We start from the raw sequence: 16144 nt of genomic DNA, 5'->3' as shown, positions 1-16144 counted from the left end.
ACCGTGGAATACAAATTTTCAAACTTGTCGACCGTTACTTTCTTCTCCATCAATACACCTGCCTCTCAGCTCACTGCTCTTTTATCCATTTATTTCTCTCTCTACAGAAGAGAAGAAGATACCCGACGACAATGGCGTTCGATCTCGTATTCACTGACGAAGAGATGGCGATTGACGAAGGCCTTGGCTACCCAAAAGCCTACGCCAAGCTCTGTAGAGATCGCAGTATCAGTCCGTACATCAATGGCCCTCCTTTCACTTTCACTCCCTATGCTCTGCAACAACAAGAGGTGAGAAACACTCACTTTAATGGCCTATCACTGTTTGTTTGGTGTCTTAAAAAACCCAGGAAGAGAATAGTTTTTAAGAGTAGGAATTTTGTTTATGTGGGTTGTTTATGTTTTCTTAGTGTGAAAATTGAAGTTCATGAAAATTATAAATTTATATTAGACATGGTTGTATTGTGGATTCGGTTTATTGATTAACAAATTGAGTCAATTTTGAGATTTAATAATTTAGTTTTTCATCAATCACATTTTCATGGCAACAAACTCTGAATTTTGTTGTTCTCTCCTATTTCTTTAATCCTCTCTGGATTTCTGTGGAATTTTAAGACTTTTTGTGATTTTTGGAAGTAATTTTAATTCACTATGTGTTTTTGGACAAGAGAATTTCATGGAAATCATAACGCTTGTATTAGGCCTTTCTTTTTGCTCAAATTTTAGTTTCCAGACAATAAATTATAAAATGGTAATTGTTAGGAACTCAAAAGGAACCAAGTCAAGCCGATTATTTAATTACTAGAACATGTCTTAGGAAAAAGAAAAAAAAAAAAACTGTATTTGATCAAAATTTGCTCAAGCGCGAGTGGAGCTGAGTAATTGAGGGTTAGTCAAGAAATTGTGATTCGAGCTAGGCTAGGTAAGCACGAGATCAGTCAGTTACAAAGCCCAAATGACCTTAATAAACCAAGTGTTGTTCACAACAACTTATGAACATGTTCAAGGTTTTTATTTCGCAAATGTTCACAAATCTAAGGAGGTGAATTAAAGTTTTTCTTTTCTGGACTTAGACTTGTTAAATGATCCTGAATTACATTAGAAATGAACACGAGCCAAATCGTTAATGAGTGAGTGTGAGCTGTTCGTGAATAGCTCCTTTCACCGAAATTGTTACAGTGAAAGTAAATTTTTACTATGATTGTGTCTTTAATGTTTAGTTAGTCCAAATTCTGATAATTAGTTCTGTTTCTTTTTCACTTTCTGACTTTTGATAAATTTAAGGTTCAAAATTGTGGTTTTATTTTTGCTTTTTTGCAATTTTTTCACAACCCAATAGGAATTTTGGTGGCTCTTTCTTTCCCTATTGATTGTCATTTGAATGCAAGGAAATTTTTGTTGGTTTTATTTATGTTTGATTTTTTTTGAAATTATCTGGTTGTAGGCTTTGACAACAAGAGATTTAGATGAGATGTTCCCAATTATCGACCCAAAAGCGAAACCCACAGCAAAGCCCAAGATTTTTGTCAGTCTTCTGTGGAAACAACTCAACCACCTTGGGTAACCTCTTGAATTGTTCTCTACAAAAAAAATCTACGGATGTAATCAAATGGTTTCTAACTCTTTTTGCTATCTCAAAACTTTAGGAATGCTGGCTTTGATCCTGCAGTAATTCGGGTGGACCCATACGGCAATGTTTTGTATTATCATGCTGATTCTGCTTCACCCCTTGCTTGGGACATTGATCATTGGTTTCCTTGCTCAAGTAATTGTTACTGATCTTTATCTTTCTATGGATCTATGAACTTTCATATCTGTTTATCTATATATATTTATGGTGTGACGTCCCACATTGCGTGGGAAAAGTACTTGTGTAGACGCATTTTTGAAAACCATGAGCATGGTGCAAAACAGACAGATCTACACAGCTTTGGGCGAGAGGGAATGATTGTGATGTCACACATCTCCCGGGGGAGAAAGTTCTTGGTTTTGAAAACAGTTTTTTGCTGGATGTGCAGGGGGAGGATTGACTGTTCCAAGCAATCTAAGGATATTGCAGTGGCAAGTGGGCAAGAAGAAGCATAACAAGCTTGAGTTTCTCATTCCATGGTGGGATCTCCAAGTGGGTATATCCATTAACCAGTTCTTGTCTATCTTTGCTTCTTCAAACTCGGATTTCAGGTGGGAGCTTTTCTTTTTCCATCTTCAGATTGATTTTGATCCCAATTACGCAGAAGTGGTCTAATGGTTTCTTTAATTTAAAATTGTTGACAGGCATAGGGCATTTTCTCTGTTGTTTGCTGATGGTGAAACTGAAGAACTAAATGATTCACTGACAGTGGACTCACATACTTTCCCTCAACACTTCATCGAATCAAAAGAACGAATTGGCCTTGCTCCGGCTGCTGTTGTTTCATCTCGAAGAGAATCTTATGATTCTTCATCAGTTCTGAAATCCCTGGATATCAACAGAAGACCAAGGTCAAACACCCCCATAATAGGTTAGTAAAGGAAAATCAAATACTTCACCTTTATGTTACTTTAATGATAATTTTGAACTTCTTAAACTACTGCCTCATTGTCTTTCTTTGTTTGGCTGTGACAGCTTCAAGAAAATTAAAATTAAGTACATCGAAAGAAAATGAAAATCCAGACAATGTTACTAACCCATATCAGGCCATAGTCTTGGCCAGAGACTCTCTGAGACACAGAGAAGAAACTGCAAAGATGCAGTCAGAAATACAGAAGTTGGACGATGAAGTGAATGATTTGAAGCAAAGGGCTGAAGAGGAGAAGTTTGCCATCCAAGAACTGGAATTGGTGCTAATAAAACGAAGAAGGCGTGTTGAGAAGTGTCGTCGTCTAGCAGAGGCACAGTCTTCATACAGGGCAATGCTAGAGAAGATGATCAGAGATGCTATGCACCAGTAAGATTGATAAAAACCCTTTTTCAAAAGAGAATAAATTCATTACCAATTTGTTATGTAATCAAATCATTCAACCATTAAAATGCTTCTTCCTGCAGGAGTGTCATTTATAAGGAACAAGTGAGGTTGAATCAGGCAGCAAGCAATGCTCTCATGGCAAGACTAGAAGCCCAAAAAACAATTTGTGACTCCTCCGAGAAAGAACTGCATAGAAGGTTCAGACAAAGAGATGAGCTAGAGAAACAGATCAGGCCACAATGGGAGCAAGCAAGGAAGAGGTCAAGAATGGATGATACTTTTTATGAAGAGAAAGAAGATAAGACTGTTTTGTATTTACCAGGAAACAAGATAAGGGCATCTTCACCGAAGGAAATGGAAGATACTGTACTCAATGAAAAAGATGATAAACCTGTCCTCTTTTTACCAGGAACTGAGAATGTAGAGGGGATGATCCCTTTGCACAAGGAACTGAGAGTGTTTTTAGAAGAGGAGCAGAAAGCATCTGAAGCAGGTTTGTCTCTTAACGAAGAGCGGAAGGAAGAAGAAATAGAAGAGATAGGATGTGAAGACAACAATGTTGGTAAAGAGAAGCAGCCTGAGGAATGTAATAAAGCCATAGTTGCCACAGAGGATGGATTTCCAATTGAAGAAAAGCTCCGGACATTGAAGATAGAAGAGGGGGGAAAAACATACAACATTCGAATTCCTGTCATATGTGAAGCAGAAGTAGAGGAAGATGAGGAGAGCAGGAAGCAGCGTGGAAAAGGAAATGTGGAGAAGTGGCTCCAAATGCTGTTGGACACGCAAGAAGGTACTGATTCAAGTCCTCAAAATGCCGGTGGAAATGAAGCTAGTGGGACTGATGAAATGATCAGGAAGCTGAACCTCAAATACCCACAGAAAGAGATCAAGGTTTTGAGGTTTCCAGAATCACTAGATGTGGAGCGTGTGAAACAAGTTCATCAAGAGAAGAACCAGCAAATAGTCCAGACAAAAGACGCTGGGAAAAGGCAAGAAGAGATTGTCGAGACTGAAGCTAGTAGTAGTACTCTCCTAAAGAGTCCTCCCTACAAGTTAAAGGCTCATCAGGAGAAGAACCAGCAAATAGTCCAGACGAAAGATGCTGGGAAAAGGCAAGAAGAGATTGTCAAGACTGAAGCTAGTAGTAGTACCCTCCTAAAGACCCCTCCCTACAAATTAAAGGCTCATCAGGAGAAGAACCAGCAAATAGTCCAGATGAAAGACTCTGGGAAAAGAGAAGTAGAGATTGTCAAGATTGAAGCTAGTAGTAGTACCATCCTAAAGAGCCCTCCCTACAAGTTACAGATGGATAAAAGTGATGCAAATGAAGTGGATAGTGTTGGTAAAGGAGTGGGAAGTAGAAACAGCTTTGAAGGTAAGGAGAAAGGAGAGAAGAATGGGAAGGAAAGAGGACTTGAGAGGAGTGAGAGTGCCAGAACATTTCGGCGAATTCCATCTTCTCCATCTTTAATCTTGGGTGGTATGCGGAAGGGAGTGGATTGCATGAGAAAGAAGCCTTTGGTAATTGGTGATGATGATGGCAATGAGGATCACGCCACCGGGAACAGCAGCTTCATTAAGTCATCCATCAAGACAATCAAGAAAGCAGTGAAGATATAAACCTTTATTACTGTCTAATCATAGGAATTATATTGCATTTTTGTTTCTTGGTAAGTTCTGTTAGTTAAAGAGTCTAGCTAGCTCTTTTAGCTGAATAAGTGTGAGAAATTTAATTGTTCTACTGTGCTTGATTTGTGTATAAGTTAGATTGTGTGCCGGATTTGCAATAACAGCTTGTTGTTTTCACCCTTTTTTTTCCTCACTATCAGAAGTTTGAAAATTTTATCTCTATACCATATCTAAGTCTAACGGCTCTAAGAAGATCTAAACAAGGAATTTTTTTTACTCAAACGGCTCTATTTCAGGAATGTGGTAAAGCATATGCTCACAAGGTACTTGCATGTTTAAAAGCTTAAGCTATTGAGTGAGGCTAAATACGAATACAGTACCGTTTAAAAGTTTAAGCTATTAATCGAGGCTAACACTCGGCCCATATATACCCACTCACTCTTTTATTCAGATCCAATACGGGACAAATCTCTTCCTATGACAGTTAGACTTGTCATAAGATCAAGGCCCAAGAGAGAAAAGAATGACTCGAAGTTTTTTTAATTTTTTGTTATTACTGTATTAATAGGGAAAAATGTACACGGTTAGGCTGGGTATAAGATCCAGCCCAAAAGGAGAAAAAAGTTGACTCGGAAGTGTTTTTGATGTATTAATAGACAAACTGAACTAAATAAATAAAATTGTGAAATAAAAAAAAAAAACTAAATAAATAAAATTGTGAAAAAAAAAAAAAAAAAACTAAATAAATAAAATATGAACCGTAATAGAAAAGAAAAGTCAGCTGCTTTGCTAAAGGGGAAAACACAATGGAGGCGGTTAACTATCTAAATGTTTATTTAATGATAAGTTCAAAAAAAAAAAAAAAAAATCGCAGGGTTGGCAAATTCAAACAATTCCTTACTGACCAAGTATTATCGGATATATATATATACTTCATCTAACCGACTTTCTTGGACGTAAAGAAAAATATGTCTAATAATCAGAGTTCAGAGGTTTTCTGCGATGGTGAAACTGAAGAACTATGGGGGCTTGCTTGTCCTCCATGGGATGAAGAAGCTTTCCAAATCACCCAGCATGTTGCAATGGATCCTTCAAGGGTACGTATATACAATAATTTCGTTTTTCGTATACTTTTCATTGATCGATCATATTCTGAAAATTCTAAACTTACTAATTAATTTGATCCCACTTTTTCTTCTTTTGCATCTAATGGGTGGCCGATTGCAAATAAAGTTCTTTGATGACTTTGACGAAAATGGAAGTAAGTCGTCTCAATCTTGTTCAGTATATAATCATTTATATATGTTATTGTTGCCCTATTTGTTGCAGTGTTAACAAATTTCTGGGCATTGGGCTTTAAATAATGATTAATTAATTAATGATGAAATTAAACTTTGACGCATGTTCTATAGATATAAAGAAAAATCAACGTCACGGCAGAGGCAAGAATATCAACATACTCACCCAGCTTCTAAAGCCACCCACACAGGAGATCATGAAGAAGGCAGAAAAGCTGAATATCCCTTTAGATGAAGCCTCACTCGAATTTAAATTTGATTCTACCAAGAGGAAGCTTCGAGAAGCCTATCAAATATACGATAATGGTTTGTTATTATTTTGTGTGTTTGCTGTTTTTCACTTCCTGTCCTCCTCTCTTAATTTGAGTCTAAATTAAGGTATGCTTTTATGTTTTTTGAACAGCAAAAAAACAAAAGAGGACTCAAGTTATCGATTTTCGGAAACTTCCCAAGCAATGTCAAACAATACCATTGTGATGAGAAGTAATTAAGAGTAAGATCATTCATAAATTTAATTATTTAATTAACATATATCATATAATTTCAATTTCGTAAATTTATTCAGTGCTTGCTGAGAAATGGAACTAAAAGCATTCTTTAAAACAAACAGGTCACGCGGATCAAATGCTCATGAAGATGGAGATCCGTAGACCACTGGCCGTCAATGATGATCATAATAATGAAGATGAAGAGAAAATCTCCGGACACCATGTATATGATAATTGTGAAGAAGAGCAGGATGTTATCGTGTGCCAGAATTCAAGTTGCATGGCTCACTTCTAGTTTGAATAGGGAAGAATATATGGTATAGGAGGAGGATAGCTAGCCATGGTATAGTATAGTAATGCCTCGGGTTCACATTTTGTTTCCAGCTAATTCATGGAATTAAGTCTGGCATGTTCTTGTACATTAAACTCTTTTTCTTTTATATATCTCATCAGTAGACTTTTCCTACGACAATGGTAACTAAATCATTAGCTCATTTATATGAATTTTAAAAATCGAAACAGGCATGGCCTACACAATTGCACCCATACGTGCTATACAATTTTCTTTTCTTTTTTTTTTGGATGGTAAAAATAATTAAAAATTGGTAAAGTACTGGAACATCTCTCCTACAAAATTTCTGGTTTCATACGTTCTACATTAATAATTATGTGACTTCCTTGAAATGACTATAAGATCGAAGAAGAATTTAATCACATTGTGTTTGGCAACCGGAATCCAGGTCCTACCATACTAATTTTTCTCTAATTTTAGTATTAAGGTGTTAAATGTTGGAAACGGAGGCATTAAAAATATAAACTTTAGATGAGAATTGAAATAGATTCCGCTAATAATTTTTTGCGGATCTATTGACCAACGCGTTCCTCTTCGCAAGGAGATGAGCGTGGTATATTTACTTTCTCAAATCCGTTTCCGGGTGAATGAGAAATTAGATCCAAAGTGAGGTGTTTGAAAAACCTAAATGGAAAAAAATGTTGAAACCAATTAAAGTTTAAATAAGTCAAACTTGGGCTTGGGCTTGGATTGGGGCTTGGGCTTGGGCCTAATTATAAAGTCCGGATTATTCCTTTTATTAAATGAAATTTTGGATTGAGCCTATTTTTAGGGATGGGTTTCACAAATTGGTGGGTTTTTTGGGTGGTTAGTTTTTTGAATTAAAAAACTACTTTTTCGTTTTTCTAAAAAGTTACACATTTTAAATTAAAAAACCATATTTTAGTTTTTCTAAAGAGTTACACCTTTTAAATTAAAAAATCACTTTTTAGTTTTTTCAAAGGGTTACACATTTTTTCGAACCATCATAACCCATAGTTGCACGCACCCAAAAAGGCACCTTACTACCTATAAATACCCCCCTTTGGATCATTTACAAATCACACCAAATTCAGATAATTCTTCTCTTCTTCTGAGTTTTCTTCTTCCTCCTTCTCTCTTTACTCTGTGAGTTCGAACCTTAGTATTTGGGTTCGAGCCTTAGTCAGTCACTCCAAGTCTGAGTTCGAGTCAGAGAGTACTACACCGAGCCGGTTTGCCTATTCCTTTGGTTTGCAATGTTACTACCGAAGAAAGACAAGTCGTTGTATCCTAGGAGATAGACGTCACTGAGTCTGTTAGCACCATAGCGGGGCGAATCTGTCTTAAGGATATAGAATCAAATTCTAACCTCGACTTTTAATCAAGTTCTTTTATTTTATAGGTTTTATTTTATTATATTAAACTACACATTATAAGTAATTATATATATAGATTATTATTTTATAATAATTATATATATAAGCATTATATTATTTTATATTTACAGATAATATTTAAATAAATAATACTATAATATATGGTATACTTAGACCATGGTTTGGACAACATTAAATACTTACAATACTCCTGATACTTTACTCTATGATACTCCTAAGAAGGATCCTCTCCTCGAGAATCTTGGTGGTAGATTAAACAGGGCTCAATCTCGCGGTACAAATTAAGGCATGCTATCCTATCAAGTGAAATTTCAAGTGATACAGTTAATAAGAAGATGACCGGACTAAATATGGGTCACAGATTAAGCGTGCAGATCTAACACTGAAATTTTCAAACAAAGATCATTTCCGGTGATACTCCCTTCCAATGAAAACTTCTCACTTCTCTTGAAAACTCCCTATTTCTTTGAAAAAATAGAGTATTTTCATTAGGAGGGAATACTTTCTTTATTTACCATACCACAAAATACACGAGAGTAGTATATTATTATGCATATATGTTAACATAGGAAAATGATAGATGTTACAAATCCTTTTTTCCTGATATCTATCTTGATCAGATATGAGAACAGGCTTTAAAAAAGGAAAGAGTATCTTCTAATAATGGGCATCACCAAAAAAAAAAAAAAAAAAACACAGCTATAATCAAGATTAGGGTTTTGTCTTGTCTTTGTATGGTTGAAGATAAGACTAGACTAGAAAACCGAAGGATATCAAGAGCCACAAACTAATATTAGAGCCAATAACCAAAAAAAATTAAGTGCATTTAGAATTTGACCACAAAAATATGAAGGTTTATTTCATAATTACCATGATTGAGATCATGAATTTTAGACGAGCGCTCCCAATTAGGGTGAGGGCACTAAATTTTTTTTTTTTTTTACCCTTTTTCAATGGCTCCGAAACTCCTCGTGTGGGTCTTACAGGGTATTTGAGAGGTTGGAACTCCCACGGCCTCGCCAGGAAACGAGCAAAGTGGTCAGAAATGATATTTTTGCCCTTTTAAGCCTTAAAACAGGCAACCTTAAACCAAATTGTTTTCTTTCACTTACAAACGAACATAAGCAACTATATATAGCCTAGAAGACAGTTATATACTCCCCAATGCGTTGCACAATTCAAAAAGACCAATTTACCCTTGTAACCCTAAGTTACCCGAATAGTGACAGGGGTTGATTTTCTCATTCTTAAGCGATCTAAAATTATTAGAATTGACTTCATTTAGACTTCTAATGCCTTGTATGGTCATATAGATCATTTTACCCTTGGGTGTTTACGGGTCGGGTTGGGATCGGTTAGCGATCCAGACTCCCGGGTTTGGGTCGTTACATGCCGACACTCCTTTTCACTCTTCCCAATCTAAGACATAGCTACTCTCTTTTTTTTCCCTATTGTGGTGGATCTAGGCTGGCTATGGCTTTTTTAACTTCTTTTTTTTTTTCTACTCTGGTGGTGGTCGTTGTGGTGTGGTTTAGGTGTGGTTGTCGTGGTTATTGTGTTGTCTAGATTATCAAGGTGTTTCAAAATATTTATTTTTTTTTTTTCTATTTTGGTGGTGGTGGTGGTGATTCTGGTAGCGTCTGGGTGTGGTGGTGGTTCTGGTGTTTTGGTGTGGTGGTAGTTCTGATGGCGTTTGGGACGTATAAGTATGGGTTGGCCATGGTTGTTTTCATTTTTCTCTTATATCGTAGTGTTTGGGTGCGGTGGTAGTGGTTATGGTGATGTACAATTATCCGTTATTTTTTATAAAATAAAAAAAAATTATTTTTATTTTTATTTTTATGTTATTGTGGTGGTTATGGTAGTATAAGTATTATTATATATAAACTATATATATATATATATAAGAGATGAAGAGATTAGTTTGGTTCATTAAATTTAATTAGGATGTTAAATTTGTAATTTCATGATTTAAATGGATTTTTTGACTAGTTAAATGGTTAAAAGGTAATTTCGTATGATTTCATGATCAAGATTAGGGTTTTGATCAAAGGCCCATATACCGCCTGCTGAGTGGCATTGACCAAAATTTCAGAGGGTGTCAATGTAATTTACCCTAATCTATTTATGAAGGGAATTTTACCAAGGCCTTGTGAAATATTTTATTTTTTCCCCTTAAATTTCTTCTACAAATTTATTAGTAAATAAACAACTAAACTATTAATTAAATATAAATAAAAAAATCATTATTCCTATCAATTTATTAGTAATATCATTATACCAGAGATACATTCTTTATTGAATAAAATGCCTAGGGGGCAAACCGTAAATATAAAAAATCAGATAGGTGGTTTGATTAACTAATTCAACAAAAAAAAATCTTTTTTTATTTTTTCTAATAAATAAATGCAAATGAGTCAAGTGCCTCGATGTATTTTGACCTTTTTATTTTATTTATTTGTATATTAATACATCAAAATATATATACATATATGATATATACATAATAACAAATAGTTCATTGATGGGTCGGGGGTATGCCGTATGCCCCTCGTATTTCTGTAAATATTTTTATTTTTTTGCAATTTATTACTTAATTACCAAAAAAAAAAAAAACACATAGTTCATTGAAAACTTTTGCAACACCTTTTTTTTATTTTGAAAAAGTAATAGTTGAAAACAACACCGTGTTGACTATGGATGGCAACTGGGGCGATTTGGGGCCAGTGTACCATCCCCCTCCTATTGGGAAAAATTAACTCCCTTCAACCCACTCAACGATCAGCTATTATTGAGAGTTAAATCCTTCCTTCATCACACACAGCAGAAGTATCATTACATCACATCAACACAAGTATATATGGAAATAACATTCATATACATCAACACACAACACAATATTTTACATGGTTCACCCAACTCTAGGATTACGTTCATGGGAGAGAAAGATTTCACTATTATAAATCAATTAAGAGAATATACAACTATATGTCAAAACCCCACTCACTCACTCATCATCTCTTATAAGGCTACATGTATACGCTCGGGAATTACATATACTATCCCATCTACTCACAACACTCACCCTTAAACCCCTTACATCTTTTCTCTCTTCTTCTCTCTTTCTAAACCCCTCGCACCCACCTCTATTTATAAAATCTTCAAAACTCAATTCCTTGTTGGACTAGTATTCCTAAAATTACCTACAAAGAGTTACCATAATGATCAAAACTCTAAAATAGAAATATAATGGAATACAATTTCCTCTACAAATATCAACCTTCCAAAAAGAAAAAGGAAACTAATTTTCTACACACAAATTTCAAGCCACAAACCCAACAATCTCCACCTTGGCTCAAAATTCAATCTTCATAACTCTACCACGAACAAAGATCTCTTCATAGCTCCACCTTAAGCTTTTCATAGCTCCACCTCAAATAAAGTACTATGATGAACTTGAGAAACACTCTAACAATCTCCATCTTTTCTCAAATGTCATCATTCTTCTTTTTCTTTATCTTCTCTATCCATCCCATTGGTGTCCAATTGCTCACGCATGGCAACCCACCAATCTTTAACTCAGCTTCATTAATTGCTTTTCTGGATCAAAGCAACAAACCTCTCCTCTTCACTCTTCATATTCCCCTTTGCTCTTTATCGGGCTTAAAACAAACCCCTTCATTCTTCACATCCCTTACCCCATCTTGAGAACTAAATTCACTCTTGACTTGTCCCCAAAACTTGTTCCTCGTGCGTTTAAACTCTATCACATTTGCCCCACCTTGAAAATGAGCATCATCCAGCTTGTCCCAATACTTGTTCCTCATGGGTTTCACACCATCACCTTCTTCATACCTTCGTGTCATCATCAACTCTAATTGAATCTCCATAGCACTTCACGATCATCTTTTGCTCTGAAAAACTTCGCAGTAATCTTTTTCTACTAATCTTCAGGATCAATCACAGGCTCTAACCCACCATCGGCTCTGATACCAGTTGTTAGGAAAAATTAACTCCCTCCAACCCACTCAACAGTCGGTTGTTGTTGAGAGTTAAATCTCCCATTCATCACACATAGCGGAAGTATCATCATATCACATCAATACAAGCATATATGGAGATAATAATCATACATATCAACGCACAACAAAATATTTTACATGGTTCACCCAACTCTAGGGTTACGTCCATGGGAGAGAGAGATTTCACTATTATAAATCAAGAAAGATAATATACAACCACATGTCAAAACCCCACTCACTCACTCATCATCTCTTATGAGGCTACTTGTATACACTCCGGAATTACATATATTATCCCCTCTCCTCACAACACTCACCTTAAACCCCTTACATCTTTTCTCTCTTCTCTCTCTCTAAACCCCTCACACCCATCTCTATTTATATAGTCTTCAAAACCCAATTCCTTGTTGGACTAGTATTACTCAACTTGCCTACAAGGAGTTATCATAATGATCAAAACTCTAAAATATAAACATAATCGGATACAATTTCCTCTACAAAGACCTTCAAAAAGGAAAAAGGAAACTAATTTTCAGCACACAAATTTTGAGCCACAAACCCAACAATCTCCACCTTGGCTCAAAATTCAATCTTCACGTGTTTCTCCATAGCTCCACCTCGAATAAGGATCTCTTCATAGCTCCACCTCAAATAAAGCACAATGATGAACTTAAGAAACACTTTAACACCTCCCCCTCCCCCGCAACTGTTTAGAAACCCCCGCCCCATCCCCGCCTAAACGGGGAGACTTTTCACCCCATTCCCACCCCCGTTTAACTTTTTTACTCCCGTGGGCACCCGCTCCGCTCCATTTAGTTCCAGAATTTCTCCTCATTTTAATTTTTTTTTTTCTCCTCAAATACAATTATATAACTTTTGAAAAAATTCACTAAAAAATAGGCAATCAATAATTTAACATAAAATACAAGAGTATGAGTATTCTTAATTCGTAAGACTCTGCCGTTCTCTAAAACGACTCAGAAAGTGAGTGAATGTGACCTAGAGTTTCTAGAGCTAATTATATATATTAATAAAATAAAGGTAATTTAGTAATTTAGCTACCTAAATGAGACGGGGCAGGGTGACCTTCCCCTACCTCGAATCCACGTGGATTTTCATTAATAAAAACCATCCCCCGCCTAAATAAGCCAAACAATCTCCCAAAACCGCTATAAACGGGGCATGATGGGGCGAGTACCCATCCCTGCAAGACAAAATTGCCATCCCTAGTATTGACTAGTTTACAAAGACTTCACCTAGCTAGTTCGTTTTTTACCCCCAAAAGAAAAAGAAAAAAATTAATCAAAATTTTTTTGTTGGTGTGATCCAAATCCTTGATACTCGTTTTTAAATATATATATATATATATATATATATATATAATAAAGAAAAAAAACTTCGTTTCCCGATCCTACTCAAAAACTATTATGTGGAGTTAACACTCAGCCCATATATACCCAATCACTCTCCCATTCGGATCTCATTCAAGTCCGATGTGTGACAAATCTCTCCTTATAACATTCTCTCATTGTGATCGGGCCACCTACCTACCTGGAAGGCACGCCTTCCAGCCCAGTGCTTGGCTTTCATACCAACTATAACAAGTGGGTGCTTCGCGATCTGACCCAAAAGCCTAAACTACTAGGTGGGGCTAACACATACTCAGCCCATATATACCCAATCACTCTCCCATTTGGATCTCATTTGAGTCCGATGTGGAACAAATTTCCCCTTGTAACATTCTCTCGTTGCAGTCGGACCACTTGCCTACCTGCATGGCACGCCTTCTGGGCCGAGCGCTTGGCTTTGATACCAACTGTAATGGGTGAGTGCTTCGCGATCCGACTCAAAAGTCTAATCTATTAAGTGGGACTAAGACTTAGCCCATATATACCCAATCACTCTCCCATCTGGATCCGATGTGGGACAAATCTCTTCTTATAGCAGTTGGGCTGATTATAAGATCAAGGCCCAAGGGAGAAAAGAATGACTCGAAGTTTTTTTTAAATTTTTTTTTTTATTATTACTGAATTAATAGGGAAAAATGTACATGGTTGGGCTGGTTATAAGATCCAGCCCAAAAGGAGAAAAAAATTGACTCGGAAGTGTTTTGATGTATTAATAGACAGACTGAACTAAATAAATAAAATTGTGAAATATATATATATATATATATATATATATATATATATATATATGAACCGTAATAGAAAAGAAAAGTGAGCTGCTTTGCTAAAGTTGAAAACACAATGGAGGCGTTAACTACCAAAATGATGCACTTGCCCTAATTAGGGTTTTTTTTATTTAGCTGAGCAAACCACCTTGGTGCTTTTATAATGATATTACCACTACATTTTAAACAAGAATTTGATATATGTAGTTTTTAATATTTTCATTACCTTTCAAGAAAAAATAATAATAAATTGATATACAGGAATAATGGTTTTTTATTCTATATTTAATAATTTAGTTGTTTATTTAATGATAAGTTAGTACAAGTAAAAAAAATATAAAAAATCACTGCGTTGGCCAAATATGGTCTCAAGAGTTCAAACAATTACTTAGTGACCAAGAATTATCAAAATATATATATATAAGGGGAAAATATATCTATATATATATGGGAAAAATATCACACCTGATATTATATTTATCCACTTCATCTAACCGACACAACCCTAACTTTCTTAATTCAAGTATGTACGCATCTTTCTTGTTCTTGCCATTTTTCTTGTTACAACTCAATACCTACGTGCGCGTTCAAGATTTCTTGGTAAGTTTATAAAAATAACATCTATATACCAAGTTGACTTTCATTCTTTCTGCGTAGTTTTTTACTCCGTACGGATATTTACAGAATCAATCAAATTTCATTATTTCAATTAGAAAATTGTTAATAGTGCAACAATCAAAGCAACAACAAAATAGATATACAATCAACAAAAATAAATGTAAAAAAGTGAACATGATTAGATGACTTAATTCCATCGTTATTAAATTGTCAAAAAAAAAACTTTGCATTGTGCGCAGATGAATAATAAAAATAAAAATAAATAAAAATAAAAAAACCAAATCAGTTCAGAATTTTCATAGATAAAAGTATAAGCAGTAGAAGTAAATTATTATACCTACTCCTGAACACTGAAAGATTTCATAATTTTTTAGTTTACTCTAATATTTTAACGAGATTAATAGAATAGTGATTAAAATTGGGTTCACTCTCAAATTTTGAATAATATATATACATATATGAGCAAAAGTCATAAAAAAAAAAATGTTAGGTTTCATTACTTTTTTTATGCATGATAAAAGTAACGAAAAAAGAAAAAAATAAAGTAAAATTGATGGTTCTATCATAGAACCTAAACTCCTAAAGATCACTCCCATTGCAAAATTAAAATCACATAAAATTGAGTGTGTTATGTAAAAAAAATGTTAGTTCACTCTCATAATGAGAGTGACTTATTGCAAGTATCACAAATCATAACTAAGCAATGACTACAATTTGGGACTCAATTGAAAACTCAGTGCAACAGGTTTATATATATATATATATATATATATATATATATATATATATATATCAAAAGCAAAAAGATTTTATCAAGGAAAGTCACTCTCATTACATCAGCATTTCAAAAGAATTCATTTAAAAAAAAAAAAAATTCATGACTTTGACTACATTTATTTGTAAATTAAGCTCCAAAAGTCCATGTATTTGTAATTTTTACAATTCTTTAATAAATATATATATAGTATGTACGTGAAAGTTTAAAACATTATAGAAGTAGGGGGGACCTTTGGAATTATACATGGAGTAAGTGAGTAACAGTTGTCTGTAGACATGCTTTGCTTAAAATTTGCAGAAAATTTAAAACTCCACATTGAAGCAATCCTCCTATAGTTTTCGTCGTTCTTGAAATTAACATCCACAAGAGAGTTTACTTCTAATGGTATGTTGTCAGGGAAATATTTATTTGGGGTCAAATGAGTAATATAAAATTAAATAATTGCAAAGATTTTGTTTGTGCATTTTTTAATATATATTGT

At 34.8% G+C, this 16144-nt stretch overlaps 1 protein-coding gene across 1 annotated transcript; it reads left to right on the top strand.

The window, feature by feature from the left end:
• The first annotated feature begins 89 nt into the window (after positions 1 to 89).
• LOC132286282 (uncharacterized) lies at positions 90 to 4753 on the top strand. The gene is made up of 7 exons (XM_059788591.1): positions 90 to 290; positions 1444 to 1559; positions 1646 to 1764; positions 2018 to 2180; positions 2274 to 2500; positions 2605 to 2926; positions 3025 to 4753. The coding sequence occupies exons 1-7, from the start codon at positions 132 to 134 to the stop codon at positions 4565 to 4567; spliced, it is 2649 nt and encodes an 882-aa protein (XP_059644574.1). The 5' UTR covers positions 90 to 131; the 3' UTR covers positions 4568 to 4753.
• Positions 4754 to 16144: the final 11391 nt, after the last annotated feature.

This window comes from Cornus florida, unplaced genomic scaffold (assembly GCF_030987335.1).
Source record: "Cornus florida cultivar Cherokee Brave unplaced genomic scaffold, ASM3098733v1 CherokeeBrave_3.0.0_Hap2_Chr11, whole genome shotgun sequence".
In the NCBI taxonomy this organism is placed as follows: domain Eukaryota; kingdom Viridiplantae; phylum Streptophyta; class Magnoliopsida; order Cornales; family Cornaceae; genus Cornus; species Cornus florida.
Note: the sequence above shows the minus strand (reverse complement) of the source record. Positions and strands in the feature narration are given on the sequence as shown.